The sequence below is a fragment of the Drosophila pseudoobscura genome, chromosome 4 (genome assembly GCF_009870125.1).
Source record: "Drosophila pseudoobscura strain MV-25-SWS-2005 chromosome 4, UCI_Dpse_MV25, whole genome shotgun sequence".
Taxonomy (NCBI): domain Eukaryota; kingdom Metazoa; phylum Arthropoda; class Insecta; order Diptera; family Drosophilidae; genus Drosophila; species Drosophila pseudoobscura.
In genome coordinates, this window is record NC_046681.1 from 7,810,547 (window position 1) to 7,832,536 (window position 21,990).

General features: G+C 45.2%; 2 protein-coding genes across 3 annotated transcripts in view; one reads left to right on the forward strand and one right to left on the reverse strand.

The window, feature by feature from the left end:
* Positions 1–18,140, reverse strand: part of dpp (decapentaplegic morphogen) — a 34,408-nt gene extending 16,268 nt beyond the window's left edge. The window contains exon 1 of the mRNA XM_015181127.2: positions 17,235–18,140. The gene's annotated coding sequence lies outside the window, so the exon portion shown is untranslated. The remainder of the gene's footprint in view (positions 1–17,234) is intronic.
* On the forward strand, positions 12,197–13,140 carry LOC117184013 (uncharacterized). Of its 2 annotated transcripts, none has more exons than XM_033379914.1 (2): positions 12,197–12,683; positions 12,745–13,140. In XM_033379914.1, exons 1-2 carry the CDS (start codon positions 12,244–12,246, stop codon positions 12,764–12,766), a joined length of 462 nt encoding a protein of 153 aa, XP_033235805.1. In that variant the 5' UTR covers positions 12,197–12,243; the 3' UTR covers positions 12,767–13,140. The 2 variants fall into 2 exon arrangements, with proteins under 2 accessions (XP_033235805.1, XP_033235804.1); XM_033379913.1 differs by having other exon boundaries at positions 12,267–12,683; positions 12,741–13,140.
* Positions 18,141–21,990: the final 3,850 nt, after the last annotated feature.

Genomic DNA, 21,990 nt, shown 5'->3' on the forward strand with positions numbered 1-21,990 from the left:
ATCTGCAGCGATCCACTCGCTATTGATCTATTTTTAGTGGGTACGTGTAACGTGTTTATTTATACTCGTAAGGCTTATGTTTGACATTGAAAATAATTTATAAACTTTGCCAGCACAATTTATAAACTCCACCGCTCCTGCGCTCCGACCCCACCGGCGGAGAGCGGGGCGAGCTATTTACGAGGTTCATTCATAGGGAAGCCGCGGCACATTTGACTCATTATGAATGCATTGTACGGGTCCCCCGGTAGCCACAGATGTGGCTCTGCTCTCCAGTATTTAACTGTAGGACCAAAAATGGTTAAAGCCATTCATGTCAGGCAGCAGCCAAAGAAGCCGCACTCGATCAGTATGCAACATGGGACAGCAACATGTTGAGCAGCCGCAATGTTGCCGCAACAATTCTGGGCAATTGCTGCGAAATGTTGCCATTGCCAGCTGGCATCTTGTAAATGCAACGCATGACAATGAACGAAAGCTGCACCGCCCCGCACCCCACCGCACCGCACCCCCTGTCTCTGTCCCATCTTCATCCCGTTTTGGGCAGGACAAGTCGGAGAAGCTGTCCAGCTCTGTTCTAGCCTGGTCTGGTGAATGGCTCTGGCTGGACTCTGCGCCGACTGACTGACTGACTGACTGTCCACAGTGCGTATGAATGGAAGACAGGCGCTCGTCATCAGCTATGCTTTTGGAGGTGGCAGCGTGATCGTGAGTGGATCATCGGAGTATAAGCTACTCTACTTCTGTAGATACGATTAAGTCTAAGTATTGGTAACCACGATATCGGAAAAGTTGGTTCACAGATCCATTACGGTTATAGAATGTTTCTCTCCATTTCAAAAGCATGGTCTTGACCACATGCATTCCAGCTTATCGGGCGTGCATCTCCCATCTCCAATCGAAGCAATCTTCTAATTTCGCATGCAGCCGCAGACGCGGACCCGCCTCGATTGCCAGATCGCGTGCATTGCTCATATATGGCAACGGGGCGCGCATGGCGCACGTTTTAATTAGGATAATGAGTTGTTTCCGGGCTGGAGTCGGCCCAGCCCAGCCAGGAGGAGCAGAGCCCGGCCCCGGCCCCAGCCCCAGCCCCGGCCCCGGCCCCGGCAGAGATTCATTCAGTTGGCCAACTGGTTGGTCACCGAGTTGTGGCCATAAATGGAGCTACCACGTTGGAATTACAAATCGTTGTAAGTTTAATTAAAAATTAATAAATTTATGAGTTGCCATTCGCATTAGCCATGCCAATTGTTGCCTCATTGCCGTGTTCTTCGTTGATTTATGACTCGCTAGAGTCCAACAGAGAGAGAGAGACTGTCGGGAATCGCTTAGGTTCCTTGGTCCTGTCGAATACCCACAATGACTTCAAGGCGCACCGCATTCCTCTGACGAGTGACGTACCCTTTGGCCACTTCAGTTGACTAATTACCAAGGCGATACCAAAATGATTCAGAGATTCGAGTACGTACGAAGTTGTCTGTTGACAACTCCCCGATCTTTTCGGGGATCATTCACAGATCAACAGATCTAGCCCGTTCCCAAGCTACCGGCTACGTTGGTGGCCCTCTACAGCCCCGGACTGTGGCTGCCTTCTCGGGTGCGGTGCCGAGGCCCAAACAAATACAAAATATTAGCGCTTGGCCTTTCAACGCTCGTGGTCCCTGGCGCTTAGAGGGCGCTCGACCCAGCGGCCGTCTATGGTGGATGGTAAGCCCTCGCTGGCACTCTGTCTGATGTTGTTTAATTGCCCCTCTGACAGACACACGCATGTCAAGTACAAATCAAAGCGAAAATCGAATCGTATCGGGCTCACAAATAGATACATAGATGTACAGATATACAGATACACAGATACAACTATAATCCGGCCTGCTCTATCTGCGTTTGCGTTAATTTTTTGTTTATTAGGCGGTAAATATCAAAGTTGAGCATAAATCAAATGCTAGCTGGTACATATCTCAGATACACCGATACACGGATACACCGATACAGAGATACATCTTGTACAGCCCGTAGATACTCTGGCCGCAGCAGTAGTCGCTCTTGTGTCGAAACTGTTCTTTTTCTCTCCTTTTTTTTTTGGCCGTGTTAATTTGTACGTTCTACAAAATGCAACTTGTATCTTGTATCTCACGGTCTGTTTGTTTGTTCGTCCGTTCGTTGTGGCTGCCGTTTTCTGCTCGTACGCTCACTTAGCTCCGGGTTCTGTTTAGTTTCAATAACTATTTTCCAATTAACACACAACGCGTGTTTTTCACGTTAATTAATACAGAACTTTTTATCAATATTTGCAATAAAAATCAATCAACAGCTTTTGCAATTAATCAACATCAAAAGCAAAGCGCTGCGGCCCCAGGCAGCACCTGCCCTGCTACAGATACAGATACTCGGGCCTATACAGATTTAGATATATGTATCTAGATACGGCTACAACTACATGCCCCTTAAAATTGGCTCAGTAAGTACAACAGGAACAAGTAGCCGCCACGCTTTTCTGCGTTTTTAATTTGTTGCCCGACCTTTCGCCATTCCATTCCATTCCCGGTATCGCGGCGCACACGCTCGCCCGCGTTATATAAGCGATATGTAAGCAAATGAAAATTATTATCTTATGGTTGATTCCAGGTAGAACGGATTGCATTTAAATGTATCTGTAAACAATTGGAGCGGAGTTTCCATCGAATATCCATCTGCACGTTCTGCGTGGCGGCTATATGGCACGACTATGACTATAAGACTAAGTCAAGGTCGTAGGAACTAGAGTAATTGTTTATTACACCACACAGAATAATAATTCTGATAAATGGCGAATGTACTTATAAGTCGACTATGAAATTTAACCAAAAGGCGCCAATCTTGAGTCAAGATAGATCCTACAAACCTAAGCTAGTTCAAAGATCTAGCTCAAAGATTCTCCAACACTATTTTATTGTTCCACGAAGTACTGGAAGACCCCAAAGAAGTTTTCCTTAATATAGGGTATACCTTTTTATCGGTTTAAGATCTATATTTGTTACGCCGCAGCGTTACGAATGGCGTCAATTGGTTGCCCTTTGACCTCTGCGATCACCTTTTCAGAGCACATGCTCGAATGGCAATAGTTCAACAGCTGCTGCCGTCGACTGCTTGAGTGGATGCGCCTCCCTTCGGCCTCCCCCCCCCCCTGCCACCAGCCCAGCGCCTAGCCATTTACAAGATCCTCTCGAAGCGTTGAAACCAAACCAAGTGCATTAATTTATTACACAACAAACAGATTGCTTTGCAAATCAAATGAAAATTTACGGGGCATGCCAAAATGAAAGAAGAGGCAAAAGTCAGCCAGCGATACCTGTACCTCGCCCCAAGAAAAGTGCATGGCAGTGGCAGGCGCATAATCCATACAATTTGTGCGTTACGCCTTGAGTGGAGAAGGGAGGCCAGATCCGGACAGGGGGACCAGGGAGGGAGCGGGACTGGATCAGCCCCACCGAGCATGGCAGCCAAATGCAGCTCGTGCGCAGCCCACAGCAGGATGGACGCGGGTGGACGATGGTCAGGGAGGCCTCCAGGCGCTGAGGAGAGTACACGCATGCCACCCACCATGGAGGCGCTGAGAGATCTTCCCAGAGATCGTGCCCAGCATAAAGTGCTACATTTAATTGCGCGCCGAAGCCCACCCCAGTCCCTGCCGGACTGTTCTGCCTCTTCCCAGTTGGCCCACGGCGTGGAGCGCACTTAATATTTATTGTTTATTTACACAAGCGCATTAATCGCAAAGCGCAAACGCGCCAAAAACGAGCAGCGATATTCCAATATTCCCAGAGTGTGCCGCGACCATTTCTCGGGAGCGCTACAGCGACATAGAGAGAGAGAGAGAGCGAGCGACGTCCGAGGTTTCTAAGAGTTTTTCGAGATTTCGCAGATAGCAGTGGAAAAACGATACAGTGGGCTGAATATAACCGAAATATGGAGGAATATCATTCACAAAGATTGACATAGGACAACCCTTAACACAAAATATTGTGTGTAAGATCTATGTTGAAAGAAACTATCAAAATTGGGGTTCTGGAACTGAAAAGTCTAGTAAGTCTAGTAGTAAGTCTAGTAAGTCTGAAAAGTCTAGGCATATTTCATTTCTCACTTTCCAACTAAGTATTTCATTGATCGGCATGAGTTCCATAAAATACTTAGATGGTATATCTGGGGGTATATATTTTGTATCGTGTACTCAAGACGTTTGCCGCCCCACTGTCCCCAGGTGTGGCACCGAGGTGTGTGTGTGTGTGTGTGGGTGTGTGTGTGTGCCGGGGCCCATGGAGATTTTGAGTACTTATTGCGTTTCAATATTTAGTTTAAAAATGTGTGTGTTTCTTCGCACTAGCTCATTTAATTGCTAATTTATGGTCTGAACTGCTCCGTTCCCGAGTGAAAGGGGCAAGTCCGGGCACCGGTAGCGAGGTCTTTGCGAAACATTCTTGATAATTGCGCTGATTTGTTGCGGCTCGGCTCCTGGCAAGCTTTTGGCAAGTCCATTTCTGCAACTTTGTGCCTGCATGCAGAGTAGAGAGGGACGGCCGATGAGAGCGAACGCGCGGAATGAAAGTAAACAAACCCGAAGATGAATGCGATTTGTATCTTGTATCTGAGAGACACACATAGCCACGCAGAGTGGGAACGAATGTAGGGGTAGGATGGATCGGAGCGGAGCGGAGCGGAGCGTTTCCCACCAAAAAATTGTTACTCGTCAGACACTCGAGCCGAACTTCATTAATTATGCAATCAGAAGTAGCGGCTAGAGCGATTTATGAGCATAAATCACACGCTCATCACTGCCGTAGTCGCCGCAGTCGTCGCAGTCGGGTCCGGCATTACGGCGAGCGTAATGTTGGACAGAAAATTTGCATAATTCCTGGAAGGCAGCGTCATCGTGCCGAAAATGAGATGGCCCGAGAGTCGGGGGTAAAGATGTTCGATCAAGTGGCTTAATAGCTTGGAGAAAACAAGTGAAGTTCAACAGTTTGGAGAGCACTTGAGAGCGCCGTCGAAAGAAAAACACTCCATGGCCAGGAATCGCAGATGACTCGGACTCGAAGGCGGCTTAGCCCCCGCCTCGGGCCTCAGCCACAGGTCTCAGCCTCAGCCTCAGTTCAGCTCAAGTCCATGTCGATGGCGATGATTCCTAGCCACGGCCTATTGAAAATGAAAATAACTTAATGCAAAGTAAGCGGCAGAGAGCCAGCGACGACAACGACAACGTTCAACTGTTCATGAGCAAACAACAGGCTGTGCCTCTGCCTCTGCCTCACAGCCTCTGCCTCACAGCCTCTGCAGCGGCTACAACATGGTACATGGCCACAACTCGTTGGCTTCGTTGGCTCTTAACGAGGCCGACATCAAACAAAACGTTGACCAGAGCAGAGGCCGACTAAGATCTCGAGGCTGGGCTTCACTGCTATGTAAACAATTCCTAGGCAACAACCACAGGCCTGTGCCTCTGTGTGCCTCTGCGTGTGTGTGTGTGTGTCTGCTGGTGTATGTGTGTTGCTAACATTTCACTCAAAAGGCCGGAGACCACGGCGCAGCTTAACAAGAACCAAAGAGCTGTTTCTCAGAAAGTATTCGATGCGAAAATACCCGCCAAAAAGAGATGCGAGGTCTGAGATATCTGAGATCTTGAAATACTAATTTTTCGAGCACTAAAACAGTGAATATTTGTAATCCCTATATATCCTTATATAGTATTAATGATATTTATTGATTTTATAGTCGGACTTTGTTTATGTATTGATCGTATATTCTTTTTTTTTTGCCTTTCTCCAACTCATTTCTAGTCCAACACACCCCAGCCTTATGCAGGGTATCAAAAAGATAACTCTCCTGGACCTTACCCGTTCGCTGGTAATGTGAAAAATTTCTTAGTCAAATATTGACCAGGGCCAAGCAAGTAAGAACATCCAGAGCTGACGAGGTTGATGATTTTTCAATTTGGGGTTTGTAGTTTTCCGCTGGGACGACCGTCAGCTACAGAGGAGCATCGGCTCTGGCACTGGCACTGCCATGGAATGGAGTACTTTAAAACAGTTCATTTCTTTTGTCAAGGCAAGGCAGGGCAGGGCAAGGCAAGGCAAGGCTTTGCATGTCCGAGATTTTTTAGATATTGCCGCTCTGCAAATGTGGCTGGCCGGCAAACAGGCTGCCAGCTACCGGACAAGTTAAAATATTTAAACAAGTTTAGTGATTTGCTGTTAAGTAGTCGGTAATGCACACGAGCACTGCCAGAGGATCGTGTGTAGCGGGGAAATTTAATTGTTTGGTCGGGCGGTCGGCAGGCAAATTTTGTGGGCATCCACAATGCCAGGGACATGGGCCAGTTTCATGGACAGGGCCATCCGGGATGAACTTTGCTCGGACCGACAATCGTCAGGTATGAATGATGACAGCTTTAGCGTTGGCGATGATCAACGATGAGGCAGGCAGAGGCAGAAGCAGAGTCGGAGGCAGAGTCGGGGGCAGAGTCGGGGGCAGAGTCGGGGGCAGAGTCGGAGGCTGCAGTAGCTGATCCAATGTTTGTTTATTTATTTGCTTTTAGCTGTTAATAATTTATGTAAGAGCGTGTGGGCACTTGGAAAATAACAAATATTCATATGCATCTGCATTTCTCTCTCTCTATTTCGGAAAAGTGTAAAGGAAAATTGTGATTTTTACTCAGTTGGATCGAAACTGTTGGGCTCTTCCCTGCTATGGTATGATTAGCACTGGTAATGAGATTTTAATACTTCTCCGACTGGGGCCGTGTTTGTGGAAAGCGTTTAACGGGCCTCAATCGATCCTATGCGTGATACGAGTGTTTGCCGAGAAATTCGGTCGAGTTGTGATTGTTTGTCTGGGGTGGGCCTGAACTTTCTTTTGGGCGGTGCCAGTGAAATGGTTTTGAACAGAATACATAGAAAAAATAAGTTTTAGGGGACAGTTCCTTATTTGGTAAATATATCTTATACCCCACACCGTTAATAAACAAAGCAATTCATATATTTTAATGAGTTCATAAATTGCAGTGGAAGTACATTTGGCCACTCTTCTATTCATAGAAATTAATAAAATTCCTCAAAGAAATTCCTTAAGAAAAATTGCGTTAAATTCCAGAAATGAATTTCACGTTTTTAACCCACATAATGTTAACATTTCACTTCATATGGCTCAAATACTCGTATATTTATTCCATTAGTTTTCGGGTTTTCCTCCACCGTTCCGATATTACCGCGAAACCTGCCAAACATTCATCAGTGAGACTCAGATTGAAAACAAACAATTATTTTTCGTACAAACTTCGATGGAAAACGTCGAACGATTTCGGATTTTTGTTCCTCATTTCTGCATTTGCCAAAAAAATGGCTAAAACACTTACAAATTGCTGAGATTCTATTCCCAGAAATACACTTTCAATTATTATTTCCCGCTAACACAAACACACAAATAAACCAAACAAAACAAAACAAAACAAAGCAACAAAACAGCGATTTCAAATCAGTGCGAAATATTTGCAATGATTACGTGAGAGAGAAGGCGCAGACCAGAGTCTTTTAAGCCCAAAAAAAAAACGGAGAACAAATATATGCCAAAAGGGAGGCGATAAACCAAGTGCAACCATAATTGAATATATAGTATTTTGGTAAATTAAGTGGCCGGAGGCAACTTAAACAAAGCCCCAAGTGAGAGCAAGTGGCACGCATGGGAAGTCTGCGGCAAGTCAGAGGCAAACCCTGCCATAAACAAATGGTCTGTACATAGCGTACATAGCGTACGATTTAAACATAAACAAACCAAGGCAAAGAAAAAGCTAAGGCCAAAAGCCAAAGAACACAAATCCCCCCGAAAAACAAAAAACGCTGGCAATAAAAATTTCAGAGGCACTCGAGTCAGCGGCAACTTGTTTTTTCACCGCTAGACAAAATGCCAAAACCAAAGCCCATCCGATCGATATAGGTATTCCATATGCCGACTTTCACATACCCGATGTTGGGATTTATTTCTGGGAAATCTTAGAAAAAAAAGATAAATGTAATTTATGCAATGTGAGGTATTAAAAACTTAAAAATCCATACTGAATGGATTTACTCAACATTATCTTATAATAAACCAAAGTTCCAAAAACTTCATCGCTGTAAAGTTTGTCCAAATTTGAATATACTCCCATGTAAAGATAGGTGATCTAAATTTGGTAGTATCTCCCTTGTAAAACTCTTGATTTAGTCATTGATCCCAATCTAGAAGTTCTTCCTTTTATGCCACATTTTCGAGAATGCAGCATACCTTTGCACCGCCAGCGAGTACCGGGTATGCCGGCAGTCTCTCCCAGAGGTCTCTTGCTGTGATTTTTATGCATAACAAGCTGCAGATGAGCAGATGAAAAAAAGAGAGAGAGAGCCAGCAAAAAACAATTTTTAATCGAAACGAATTAATGAGCAGCGCAGAAAGCGAAATATTTTTGTTGAAATCGTTAAAAGAAGCGCACGCCTGTCGATGATGATGATGTCCTGCAGTGCCAGGCCAGCAGATACGCAGATACAGATATACAGACATCTGTAGCTGGAGTATCCCCTCATTGGCATAACCTTGACCACGCCGCCCAGCTGGGATGATGATAATGCTGCAAAGTTGATTTTCGCCAGAGATTCGCCGGCTTCTGCCTCCACCCAGGCCCAGTCCCCAGTCCCCATCCGAAGCCACCTGTAAACGGCTTTTGGCAACAAAATCTGTCTAAATATTTTGCAGCTGGGAGAGCAGGAGAACAGGAGAGCGGCAGAGCAACGTTTATGATTTGTGGCCGCGCCATGAAAATGCGTTCATGGAAATGGGGCGAGGGATTTCGAGGCCGGCGAAAAATCTCAAAAAGAGAGAATAAAACATATTGCATACATATGCGCGCCTCACCGGCCGGTCGAATATACAGAAATGTATCTATATCTATGTCTGCTATCTTCTGCTCTCTCTCTCTGCTTCAGTCGTGCTCTTGGCCACTGAAATTTATGTTTGGTCATTAGCATCAACAAGCACGCCTCTCCTAGCGCAATTAACTTTTCAAAGTATTTCAATTATTTTAATTTATCCGTGAATTTGGCTATCCATAAATCTGTATGTTTTGCCTTGTACCACCCCAGCCCCCAGACCCCAGCCATAAATGATTTTCCCTCGGAACATTTTCATTCGACTCTCAATTGACTTTTATGGCTTAATTATTTACACCCTGAAAGTTGCATGGGAATTTCCAAGGTAAATAATTCGGCTCCCCACCTTATCACCGGCTGGGGAGGCCAAAGTTTGTGGTCATGGCTGTGGCATCGGAGCCGATAGTTCATTTACCCGACGGAAGCCTTGCGGAAACTATTGCGCAGATTTGTTGATAGGAATAGTACTTGGAGGCTGGCCGTGTGGAAGGATCAAAGATCTCAGTTTGGCAATGATGGAGATGATTTCGATGGAAATACTTTTTTATAAATAGCGTATCAAGTCTGGAGATCTATAAATTAGCAGTCTTATTTGTACAATCGTATTTTGCCATCGAAACATTCATCTTTCAGTACGTAATACAGATAAGGATCCGAGGAAGGTATACTACAATTCCGCCCATAGGACTTGTTTAACATTATAATACATTAGATCTCTGGTTAGTATTCGGCATCATCATCCATCAACTTTACGATCTTTGGTCTCATAGTTTTTCCCCTATAAATTAAATAATGATACGAACTTGCTGAGCTGTTTTCAAAGAGATCACCTAAATCTCTCAGCACTCAAATGCCCATAGTGATATTTCAACGAAACTATTATTTTAATTTTTCGAATCCACCTGTGGCGGCATCCCCTGCGGCCCACACAATTTCACAATTTCCCGAGAGCCTGTGAGAGCATTTGTATTCTAGAATTTGCATGTCATGCAAGTTCATTGAAATTTAGTATTTCGCATTTTTAGTTGAAATTTTATGGCTTGGGAAATGCCGAAAATTCCCCAAAACAAGTACAAGTATGCCCTCGTAAATTCGAAGAATAAAAAGTGATTGCAAAGAGGGAGGCGGCACGCCACCATTTCGTATAAGCAGAGATTTTTCCCCACAAGGCCACGGGCGAAACTTTTCCATTATATATCAAACAGAGCGGTTTGCGATCGCAATCACTATCGCCCAAGCGAACAGAGATCGGGTCGCGGTGTCTGGGCCACCTATACCTATACAAATACCTGCTACACGAGTACGTATCTATGGGCGGCTACTTCCTGGAAGTCAAAGTTCTCATTTCGACACGTCGGCGGCCAAAAGCACCGGAGCGATTCAAGCGAATTTTAGCGTACGTTTTTCGCCTCGATCAGTCAGAATCGGAGGGCGGAAAAAGATCGGACCAGGCAGCTTCCAGCTGGGACGGCCGCAGCCCTAACCGATCTCCAAATCGATCGCATTAGTATCTTAATCATGCATGTCACAGTCACAAATTGAAACGATCCATCAGACGAAAATTTCGAGATCTGAGCGCTCCCGTCTCTTGGCGGGGTCTCTCGCCCCTCGCCTCACGCCACGCCCTGCGATAGTAGCGATCGTAGCGATCGTAATATTTGCAACCAGTTAGGGGCTCTGCGACCGTAACTATATCTCTGCTTACGTATATGGGTAGATCGCACATGACTTGATCGGCTGTCAGTGGGCCGCAAAACTTGGAGATTTATAAATAGCCCGTCTAAAATTAACTCTTTGCGGTTTGCATTAATAAAATCAAATGCGATCGGTTTTAGCTAGGTGCTGGTATTTTTATTACCTTGTCGAACCGAGAGTGTGCTTTGTTAGGGTTCGCTGGGACTGAGTTCAAGAATTCCAGTATGATTTTCGCGATTGTTGGAAAGCACTTTGCGTTTCAAGGTGATGCAGGTGGATATTTATAAGGAGAGATGTAGGGAAATGTGTTCGCTATACATCGATCGTATATTGAAACCATATGATTTAAAGGTATAAGTCTCTATCATTGTTACTTTGGGGTTCTAGCCAGTGCAAATGTTTTTGGTCTTTTAATATAGTATTCAAAAATAAGTATACATATATGTATATGGAAATTTTAAGATTTTATCATATATCGAGGTCTATCTTTCGGTGGAAATTTTTATTTTGTTTTCAGAATATATCAATTAATTAGTTAGTCTTTATTTGGTACTGCCTTATCATGAGGACTACTATTATCTTCTTCTAGGTGTGCTACAGGGTATAAACCAGCCGACTACTGGCCAAGGCACTGCATCCCCTGATTGATTCGCATGCAAATCCTCATCTATTTTAGTGTTTATTGCACTTTTCGGAGTTTTCACTTTCAAATCGGGCACGCCATTTGACGCCATTTGATTGACAGTCGAGAGTTTGAGATCTCCCTGGAAAACGTTGCGTGCCACACTAATAAGGCACAATTAAATTAAATTATTCATACCCATTAAACAGTTATTTATATATGAATTGCTGTATAAGAATTAGCAGCTATATTTGGCCAATATTTATATATATTAAATAAATATATTTGTATATATAGTCGTAGTCGGTGGATATACGCGCCGATCTCTGTGCATGCCAAAATAAATAAATAACCAATTTTTAATTGAATTTCTACCTACATTTTTAACCTGTTTGACGGCATTCCGTGGCAATCAACGTCTCACTGCCAGTTGGTGGAGTAGTCGTCGTTGTCGTTTCAATACACTACCAAAGGGTATTTGGGTTTTCATTTGGGTGACAAAAACGAAACAATTTCGATCCCATAAGTTATGATCTTTTTTTTGGATAGGTAGACCATTTTGGGACAATTCTTAGACAAATTAAGTCAAAATATATCCTAAAGATACAAGAGCAACCTGAACTCTGATCGAGGCCTTTCTTGAGTAGTTTTCTGAATTGCATGATCCAGGCAGGTCTCCAATTGGGAATCCTTTTTGTTTCAATTGGGTTCGGCTGATATAGTCATAGTAGATGGATGGATCGTCAAGGGCATAGCCCTAGGTAAAGTTTTTCTTATGATTGTGGTTGGCTTTTACTATATGCCTTGTGAATGTACTATAATGTGTCGCATAGTGCAGTGTATAGTGTAGTTGTTAGTGCTGCCACTTTGGATGTTGCTGTTATTGTAAATTGCTACAGCGAAGCGCCGTTGCCGCTGTCGTTGCCGCTGCCGTTGCCGTTGCCGCCTCAGCAAGCCTCGTGCTGTTTTCTCAGCTTCTTACTTCTTACTCTTGGTCGTATGCCTCTTGCTCCTCTTCTTGCTGATCTTCTTCCTCTTCCTCTTCTTATTATTATTTTTCCATCTCGGCAACAAAGAAGACCTTTCGCAATGATGCCGAGCGGCAGCATTCAGACTCTGGCTTATCAGGGGCAGCCACGATCGAGGAGGGGCGCCGGAGACCAGCGGAGACTGCGAGGCTACGGCTACCGCTGCCGCTGCCGCTGCTGCTGCTGCTGCCGCTGCCGATCCATTGAAGTGAAGTCAAGTGAAGTGATAGCCGGAGCCAGCAGAGAAGCCGCTCTGCCCGGCTGGAATGGACTCGATGCTGAGAACGGAACGCGTGTCACACTCAGACGCCACTCAGATACAGGGTGTCCCGCTCCAGGAGGGGATATAGAAAGATCACAGGATAGTTCTGATGGGTTGGATGGCTGTCTGTTCCATAAGATACGCCTCAGGTATCAGCATACTTCCTTAGATACCACATTATTCGTATTCGTTTATCTTCTTTTAAGGCAGGACCACCCTGTACCACGAATAAACTTCCAATAAAACCAATGTGTGCGTGGGGCTGGCACTTTCTTGTCCTGATAACCGATTTGCATCAGTGAAAATGGAGCATTTTAGTGGCAGGGCCCCGCACAAATGTTTTCCGTATACACTCGCGGAGTGTGAATGCACCGCAGGATGTTGACTCCACTTCCCCTCTGACTAATGCTTCTGTCACCCTGCCCTGCCTTGGCACTGTGCAAATTACTCAAGTATATAGTTTACTCATAAAAATATATTACGCGAACATAGTTGTTACATAAAAATGTAAATTACCCATGAAGCGAGCGGGTCCTAAGCATTTTGTTGCGGTTTAGACTATATAAAAATGTATGCCAATAGATTTTAATTATTATTTGTGGACGATGCAATTTGGTTTATTGTTATGGTTTCCTTGATTATTTGTGGTTGCCGTTTTAGTAGTGCACATGTAAATTATGTTATTGAAAGGTCGTAAAGATCTGGATCTGGATCTGGATGTGGAACTCGAATCTGGTTTGAGCTCTTCGAATCCAACCGAAAGTGGTTTCAGCTGACGGAACTAACTGTGAAGCCCACGTTCGTGGCTACCCCTTGTCTGTTGCCACTGATCACTGATCACTGATCATGATCATAACGACGACGCTGATTGTGACGACAAACAAACAAACAAACAGTAAACAAATCCGAGTGTGGACAGAGAACGTGTTCTGTAATCCAATATCCGAGTAGAGGCCAATGAAGAGCAGAAGATGTGATTTTCTTGGGTTTCTAATTTGTGCTAATTGGTTCAGCGACGAAAACTGGCTAGAACTTTTGATCGGAAAACTCTGACCGAATTCGAATTCGAGGCATTGGAAATTCCATTTATTTGGGCCATTCATTACGTGGGCCATACAAGAAAAAAAACTATTTAATTATTATATAATCTGTAGGAAATCTTTACATAATAGTTGGGATTGGTCTGGAAGGTATATGTATGTATCCAAGTTCTATAGTAATATAAGTAAGTAATACTCCTACGAAAAAAAAATGGGAAAAATTCCACATTCTTGTGTACGATTATATCAAAATGTTCTGGGAATTTCCTGTTACGTACCCCAGTAATCACTAAACCAAATACGAGTACTGTATATATATATACATAGGTCTGTTCTACATTTAAAACTATCAAAGAACTACTTTTAGAGAATGAGCTAAGGCCTCCCTTGATAAATGTCGCGCTTCCATTGAAAAACGATACAACAAATACGAAACAGAAGGAAAATGAAAATACAAGATTTGCGGTTTGTTATCGTTTCGTTTTCAAGTTCGTTGAATACAAATTTCGCCAGAAGCAACAGCTCAACAGCTGATTTGTAGCTGCGGAGTGCTGGAGGCAAGAGCACAGAAACCAAGAATAAAAAAACAAACAAAAACCAGGAAGATAAACTACTTTTGACAGTTCAACGCCTGGAATACTCTTCTTTGTGAGGTCTGGAAACCTCTGAAGAAAAGGTAGATCCAGGCCCTGGGGACTACTTTAGACCAAGAAGTACGTCCTACTTTGCGTTGCCAGCGTGTGCTGGCAATTATGGTACCCTTATGGTACCCTTTTAGCACAACAACAGTTAAGACCCAGCCCGATTCGGCTTCAGCATCGAAATATAACTGTAAATGTAAATGGTGTCTCTCCATTTGAAGCTTATCGAAATGAACGCGCGCAAAAATAACGCATAAATAAATAATTAAAATGAAACACAAATGCAAACACGAACGATCATGCATTGACGGGAATGTATGAGTGTCTGTGTGTGTGTGTGAGTGAGTGCCAAGTGATTTGAACTTTGAAGGCAAGACAAGTTGAGTTTGAGTTATGAATTTATCTAAAATCACAGCATGCTGTCGATGTCGCTGTTACTTGGGTGTTGTTCTTGTACCGCTGCTGTTGTTTCCCATTTGACAAGTGGTTTGGCCCAAGTGTCAGACATGATAAATCATATGCAATAAATACTGGCATATATATATCTACGAAATTGATATGATGCTTAGGAAAGGCCCGATGCGGAGAAAGGCCCCGAGCAAAAGTGAATTGGAAAAGTGGCACATTAGGTATACGCCGTGTGGTCCACCCACAGAATGGGATACCAAATACTCTGTATAGTCGTAGTCATAGTCGTGGATCTGGCGAAACTACAAATTTTTAGCATCTTCTGGGCAAACCTGTATGACAAGGTTCTGAAGAAGATGACCTTATACAATATATTTGAGAGAAGAAATAAAATAAAAGCAAAATTGATCAGTTTTCGATTTGACAGGCAGAAAGAGTTGCCAAAACGTTTTGTGGGACCACCTTGAATGCGAGTTCATTCATCTTGGCTTAGATAAAAGTTGAGCACTGTGGGGGGGTGGGGCCTGGGGTATCTGGCACATCAGTCCCCACTAACTTACGCAATGTGAATGATTTGATTCTATGCATAAGGCCCCGTCGAACGGCAGCCTGCAGTATCGGATATCATTCTCAATTGCCTTGGGGCGCCACATCAGGCGGAAATATTCCGACTGAGAATTGCCCAAACGGCAGACAGATCGGTGCAAAGTCCACGAGCAGCCGAGCAGTCCAACCAAGCACCTGACTAGAGCTGGCATTAGTTGCAGTTGCCACCTGTCTCCTCTGGTGCATGCCACAGCCACAGACTCCGGCCTCCAGCCTCCAGCCACCACCCTCGCACTCCGCTGCTCTGCTCTCCGTACTCCATGGAGCAATTCAAGTACAAGCGAATACCAATGAAAATATTTTTGTTGCTGGGTTGTTTGCATGGAAACGTGATAGCAAAAGTTGTTGCTGACCGGGCCAGGCTCTGCTTGTTGGTTGTTGGGCTGCTGCCTGTTGCTGGTCGCATCTGCTTGTGGAATTTATTTATCGTTAAGAAATGCGTGTAAAATAAGTGAAACTATTGGGAGTCTCGTCTCGTCTCTCTCTCTCTCTCGCTCTCGCTCTGGCCTCATCCTTTCCCCACCGACACCCATGTCCAGTGTGACCAGTTTCGTTTGCATGTAAGCCTTGGCGGCGGTGGCGGAGACCAACTAATGCCACCACTTTTGATAAAAATGTTGGCCTAAGCCAGTTACTGGTTGCGTCCGCCTCGGATGCTGATGACCAGTAGCCACTTTGCCCGCAGATGGTGGGGGTAAGGGGGGGATAGCAGGGGCAGGGGGCGGGGTGCTGGGCAGCAAATTATTGCCGCATTGCTTAGTTGTTGTTATCAGCAACGTGATTTGCCAGGCCGGGCCCAGAGGAGATGGAGATGGAGCTCGAGATGGAGATGGAGATGGAAGCCAGCCTCAACTTTGCTGCTTCATTGCGTGCTCACGATTTTTATTTCGCTTTTTTGTCGAATTTCCGAAAGTGGTAGACCTTCATGGTCTCTTCGTCAGCTGTTGCTGCTGCTGGGGCTGCTGTTTAGTTTTGTTATCGGGTTTTATTTTCAGTGCTATCAATTTCACACCTAGCCAACGTGTTTTCAGCAAGATATCGGACTTTGTTTTTGCGTTTCACAAATGCACAAATGCACAAATGCAATTAACAATCTAATTGAGCATTGTGTAGTCAGACTTTAACTCTGTTTCGGTGGGCAGCTCTGGTAAGCCCCCTCGGGGCTCCAATAAAACGTCAATTGATTAGCAAAGCAAATCAGCTGACGGCATTAAAACGATAGTCGAAACGATAGATACAGGCCGAGGCACAGATTTCGATTCAGTTACAAATGTGGACCATGACTTGTGTGGGATCGCGTCTCTCGTTCTCGCCGTAGGGCTTATGCAATCGTGATCGATGTCGAATCCATAACAAAATAACAAAGTAAAGTATAACCACGCCCAGCCGTCCCAGGCGGCCCAGCCAGCCCAGTCTCATTTAATTATTCAATTAACCAAATGGCGTTATAAATTAGCGACTAGGAGGCATGGTCAAAGGGTTCCTGCCACGGCCAATGTCAGTGTCAGCCGCTAATTGTGATTTGTGTGGAATGCCGTTGATTTAGTTCATCATTTGTGGCGATGAATATTCAATTGACACTCGATATGCATTCGAAACTCACTCGCCCAAGATGAGGCCGCATAACGATGGCAGTGCACTCTTGCCGCCGCACAAAGAGGAGTCTTATGAAATTGTTGGGAGATTTTTCTAAACAGATTTGTACTCTCAATAGATCTGGGCTTTGCCACAGTATGAATAATCGCCTGCAACTGGAGGATTTCCCATAATATTCGAACCTTTGTCCTGTTGGCTTATTCCCTTCCCGTTTATACCCTCATCGTGTAGGCCTTTCTTAGTGCCATGTTTTACCAGGCCATTAAATATACTTTGTACTGCCACTGGCTGTTTCTAGAGCTCTCTCTCTCTCTCTCTCTGTCTCTCTCCAGAAATGGCTTAGTTTCTCGGATTGGACACGCAGCCACCGTGGCGTATGCGCGTTATCCAGCTGAGGCCTGTCACTTACCTGGTGCACCTGCTGCACTTCGCTCAGTTACGCTCCAAAATCCACAAATCCTTTGGCTGAAACTGCAACAACAACCAATTCTGGCAGTTCACGAACGTTGCATACATTATATTCGTACGGTTGCGCGCAGGGGGGGCAGCATGGGATGGATATACACAAGATTTTTTTTTCTTCGATTTTCGATTTTCGATTTCTTTGCGCTTTTTTTTCGGTATGGAAATCACTGGCTTCACTTCACATGGCTCAGGCAAAGCTCAGACTTTGGCTATTAGCTTTTGGCTTTTACACACCATCGCACACACACACACACAGGCACAGGCACAGCCACAGACACATGAATACAAATTTGTATTTCATACGAATCAAAATCGACGACGACGACGACGACGAACAATCGCGGAACCCAACTCGAGGCGAGCTCTGAGGCGCAGAGGAGAGGACCGGAGAGGAGGGGCGCACAACGGATCGTATCGTATCGGATGGGATTGGATTGGATCGGAGAGAACTTTAAGAGCTGTTTACTGTTCTTAGGGCACAAGCTGCTATCTGTGACACTTGTTGCTGTTGCTGCTGCTGCTGCTGCTGTCGTTGTCGTTCTCGTTGGGGCCTGCTGCAGCAGTCTTAGCTCTTATTTTCCGCGACTTTGTTCCGTTGGGGATATCCAAAAAAAAAAAAATTATTAGAATATTCGAATGATGAGGCCTGAGAGGCTGGAGTAAACAAATTTTTTTTGATTTGGCGACAAGCCCAAATCGGAGGCGACGAACGTTTTTCGGTTCCGTACAACGAGCGTTGAGCGCAAATAACTGAATGAGCGGCCTCAGCGGCGCCGAGGCAAGGCGAACAGGCAGCGCGAGGCAGCGCGAGGCAAAAGCGATCCGGAGCCGGAGCCGAGCCGAGCAGCAACACCAGCCCCAGCCCCAGTCCCAGTGCCAGCAACCGTGGCGAGCTAGTTAGTTAGTTTCGAGCTCGTAGTAGTGAGAGTCGATCGGCAGACTCACACACACGCACACGCACACTCTCCTGCATATATATGTATATTAGCCCTACGCACACCATCACAAAAGTCGCACAGTATCAAGTTGCTTAAGTCGCTCAAAGCGCCATTTAAGTTGAGTAATTAAAACAAGCGGCACATTTGCATGTGTCTGTATGTGCTCACACAGATACCAGTGATGCCTTGTGCGTGTGTGTGTGTGACTGTATGTGTGTGCGATTAATTATTAATCAAGCCAAACAAAAAAAATAAAAACAACACCAGCCCAAGAAACAATAACAAACAAGTCCGAGTCAGAGTCAGAGTCAGTCGGACAGCTGAAGACAATTACAATATTTCAACTCTCTCAGTCTTCAGTCTCCATCTCCATCTCAGTCTCAGTCCCAATCCACAGTCAACGTCTCCGTCGCCATCTCAGGCACAGATCTCGGCTCGACTTTCGTTGGTCTCTCTGGCAGAGCTGTTACATATTTAACTTTTCGGCTGCCTGTTGCCGTCTCAACTGGTTCGGTTTATTTTTGTCTCTGGACGGGCTCTTCAAGAGTGCAGCGTTGCTAATGCAAATCTAAGTTGATTGCAAAATGCTTAGAGACGGAGTAGATCGGTTTTTCGCGGGGCTGCCAGACTGTTTTTCCAGAGATACTGGAACAATCATAGTAATAGTTTCTAAGAGGAAGATATATTTATTATTCTTGGGACTATTTTAATGCTGTTGCTGGCAGTTTTGGAGAAGCTTTTCATAGGCAATCATAGATCCCTATCTCCACGAAAAACTCTGTAAAGTAGGTGGATACAATACCCCCTACATAGGGTTAAGTTTTTCCCCTCTCAGTGGGTTCGGAACATTAACCATCCGCCACGTTGGCACACACACGCACAAATGTTCATCTGTCTGGCAGCACTGGCTGGCCAAATCAATGCAACATGCTGCAACTGGCAACTGGCAACTGGCTGATCTTGTGGCCGTTGTTGTTGCAACGTAATTAAAATATTGCACTTGTTACTTTTCCCAGTTGCTGCCACTCGTGCCCCTTCTCCGGATGCCTCTCGCGAGCACTCTCTCGCTCTTACATTGTTTTTGCTGCTGCAACAACACGAGAAAATAGCAAAAACCACAGCGAGGAGAAAAAGCACAACAAGCATGCTGACAACATCGACTCCATCGGTCGCTGTGTCGTGTATTAAAACTTGTTCATTGGAATTTTCTAATAAATCAATAAACGCAGACAACACATTGTAAGTGGAGGGGCCCCCGGTAGAGAGGGCTGGGGCGGGGAGGGAGGGAGGCTGCTGCTGCTGCTGCGTTGTCTTGGCACACAGCTGGCGGCATCAACAGACGGACGGACAGTCGGGCAGTCGGACGGACAGGGGGACAGGGGGACAGGGAGACAGACGGATGGACAGGGGCACGCATCTCGCAGATTGCGCATTTTAAAAATAGCCGACGCATTTTTTTGAGGTTATGGAAAATTTTTGTTGTTACGAGTATTTCTTTTTGTTTTTCCTTTCCAACTCAATCGAGATTGTAGGCTATGGCCAGGCAGCAACAGCAGCAGCATTGACACTTTCCCGTAATTGTAATGCAGTTTGGCGACTGGCAGTTCCGTAAATAAAGCGAATGGGAAGTGCACAATTAGCCAGAAACAATCAATCAAAGTGCCCATAAATCAATGGGTTACAATACTGTTAGTCTCTAGAAAGGACGACAGATTCTTAACTAAATTTATCCCGGATCCAAGGATCATCCATACAGATATTATCGTGCCTATGACTCCTCACCTTTATAGTGTTTTTTTTCTTATAGATCCTCTATAGAATATTACACCATTTAGATGCGTTAATAAACGAAACAAAAGAGAAATTGTTCTGGCTGATTTTCTCCGTTTGTTCGTATCGCCGGGGCAACATTGTTGCCACTAAATTTTCCATGTTCCAGCTTGATATGCTAATAAGTTCTAATAGCTTTCGATTTGGCCCGCTTTACATGCGACGAGTCCGTTCGGCACATTCTAAATGTAAATAAAATGGAAATTCCTTTGAGTGCCACCAGAAAGAGGCACCAAGAAAGAGAAAAAAAAAACTTGTAGAACAGGAGGAGGCACTTGTTGAGAACTTGGCTGCCTTGTTAAACGAGCCTGCAACACCCAGCAGCAGCAGCGGCAGCAGCAGCGGCAGCCACAACAGCAACAATAAACAATGTTGCAATGCTTAATTATTTCAGCGGCAAGGAATTCCTCGGCGCAAACTTGAACTGCTTCTGGATTGTGGATTGTGGATGCTGCCTTCGTTACAGCTCTGGCCTGTCGCTGCCACAGCACGCTGTGTTTGTGGCAGCCTCGCTTATTGTGCCCAAGCGTTGAGGCAGAGGCAGAGGCAGCAACTCGATTGCGAGGCCTGCCACTTGAGGTCGTCTGCTGGGCTGCTGAGGCGGAGAGCGCAGACCATCTCAGCCACGTTGGTCAACGGCACCGCGGCGTCTGTGGCCAAGACCCTTCTCGCTGTTGCTGTTGTTGCTGCTGCTGCTCTTGCAGCCGTGGTCTGCCGCACCTATTTGTAATGCACTAATGGTCTCGAGCCGGGAGGCAGCCAACTGAGTGCTCAGAGCCGGCCAGCCAAAGAGCAGATTGACATTAAGCTGCCCATTCGGTATATGAATAGATCAATACCCGTGATAAATGCCAGGTGGGAGGATGAAATTATTATTGCCATCCCCATTACTTGCCATGGATAATCGTTTCAGTGTACACACGTTCATTGGAGCTTGCCTATCCCTCTAAATCTATAGCTAGTATCATTTTATACCAGTTTATACCAATAGGTCTTCTCCTATAACTACTATATTGCTTGATCCTCTTCCTTCTGTAGATGATTCAGCTGCAAAAGTTGTAAATCTTAAATGAAAACATTGCCAATTCCAAGATCTGTCAATTACCAACTCTCCATCTTCTCTGTCCTTGTTGATCTCACTGAGAGTTTCATTGTCGGGCAGAGTTCGCTGTACTGCAACTGTCGAATTTTTGAAAAAGAAACAAAAACTTGCACCAGCATGTGCTTCAAATTAAGAGATTCCATCTGAAGATCTCTGCCGATGATTCATGGGGGGTTAGTCAAGCCGATTTCGAAGTAATATGCAAATTGCGATCTTGCTTGCCATTCGGTTTTCTGTGTCTTTTGTGCCCTCAACTAAGGCAGGCCACAAAGCGCTAATTGAACTTTGCCTATATTATATTTGCTCGGAGTGAACTTTGCCATTGTCTAGACAAATTAAGAACAGAACAACGAAATTTATGCATGTCGCTACACAGTGCGAACATTGTTTAATTGCCCGCTTTGGGGCCACTTGGCGTATGCGCAATGTTCGGCGTGATGTATGGTATGCTCTACGCGTGTGTCTGTGATAAGCGTCGTCAGTTTGTCTGGCAATGATCAGAGAGAGGCAGCAGCTGCCGCTACTGCCGCTAGTGGGGCTGCTGGGGCTGCTGGGGCTGCTGGGGCTTGGGTGTGATGTCATAAGTCAACACTTCTATGGTGGAGTCTATGCTGGGGAACGCGATTGCGATGGCAATCGAATCGGGGATCGTTAATTAAAATTTCCAGCGAGTACTTCATTAGCATCATCGCCAGCATCGGATCGGTTGCCACGCGTTGCCGGGTATCTCAGCTGCCGCCTTACCGCCGTACCGCCTTGCCGCCTTGCCGCGCTCCAATGCTTAATTAATAAATCAACGCGACACTTGCACTCCATGGCCGTATCTGTTG

Bases quoted from the DNA above. Each gene is read 5' to 3' on its own strand.
- LOC117184013 (XM_033379914.1), top strand. From the start codon at position 12,244: ATGCCTCTTGCTCCTCTTCTTGCTGATCTTCTTCCTCTTCCTCTTCTT. The intron at 12,684-12,744 runs GTATCAGCATAC...CTTTTAAGGCAG, and splicing joins TTCCATAAGATACGCCTCAG to GACCACCCTGTACCACGAAT.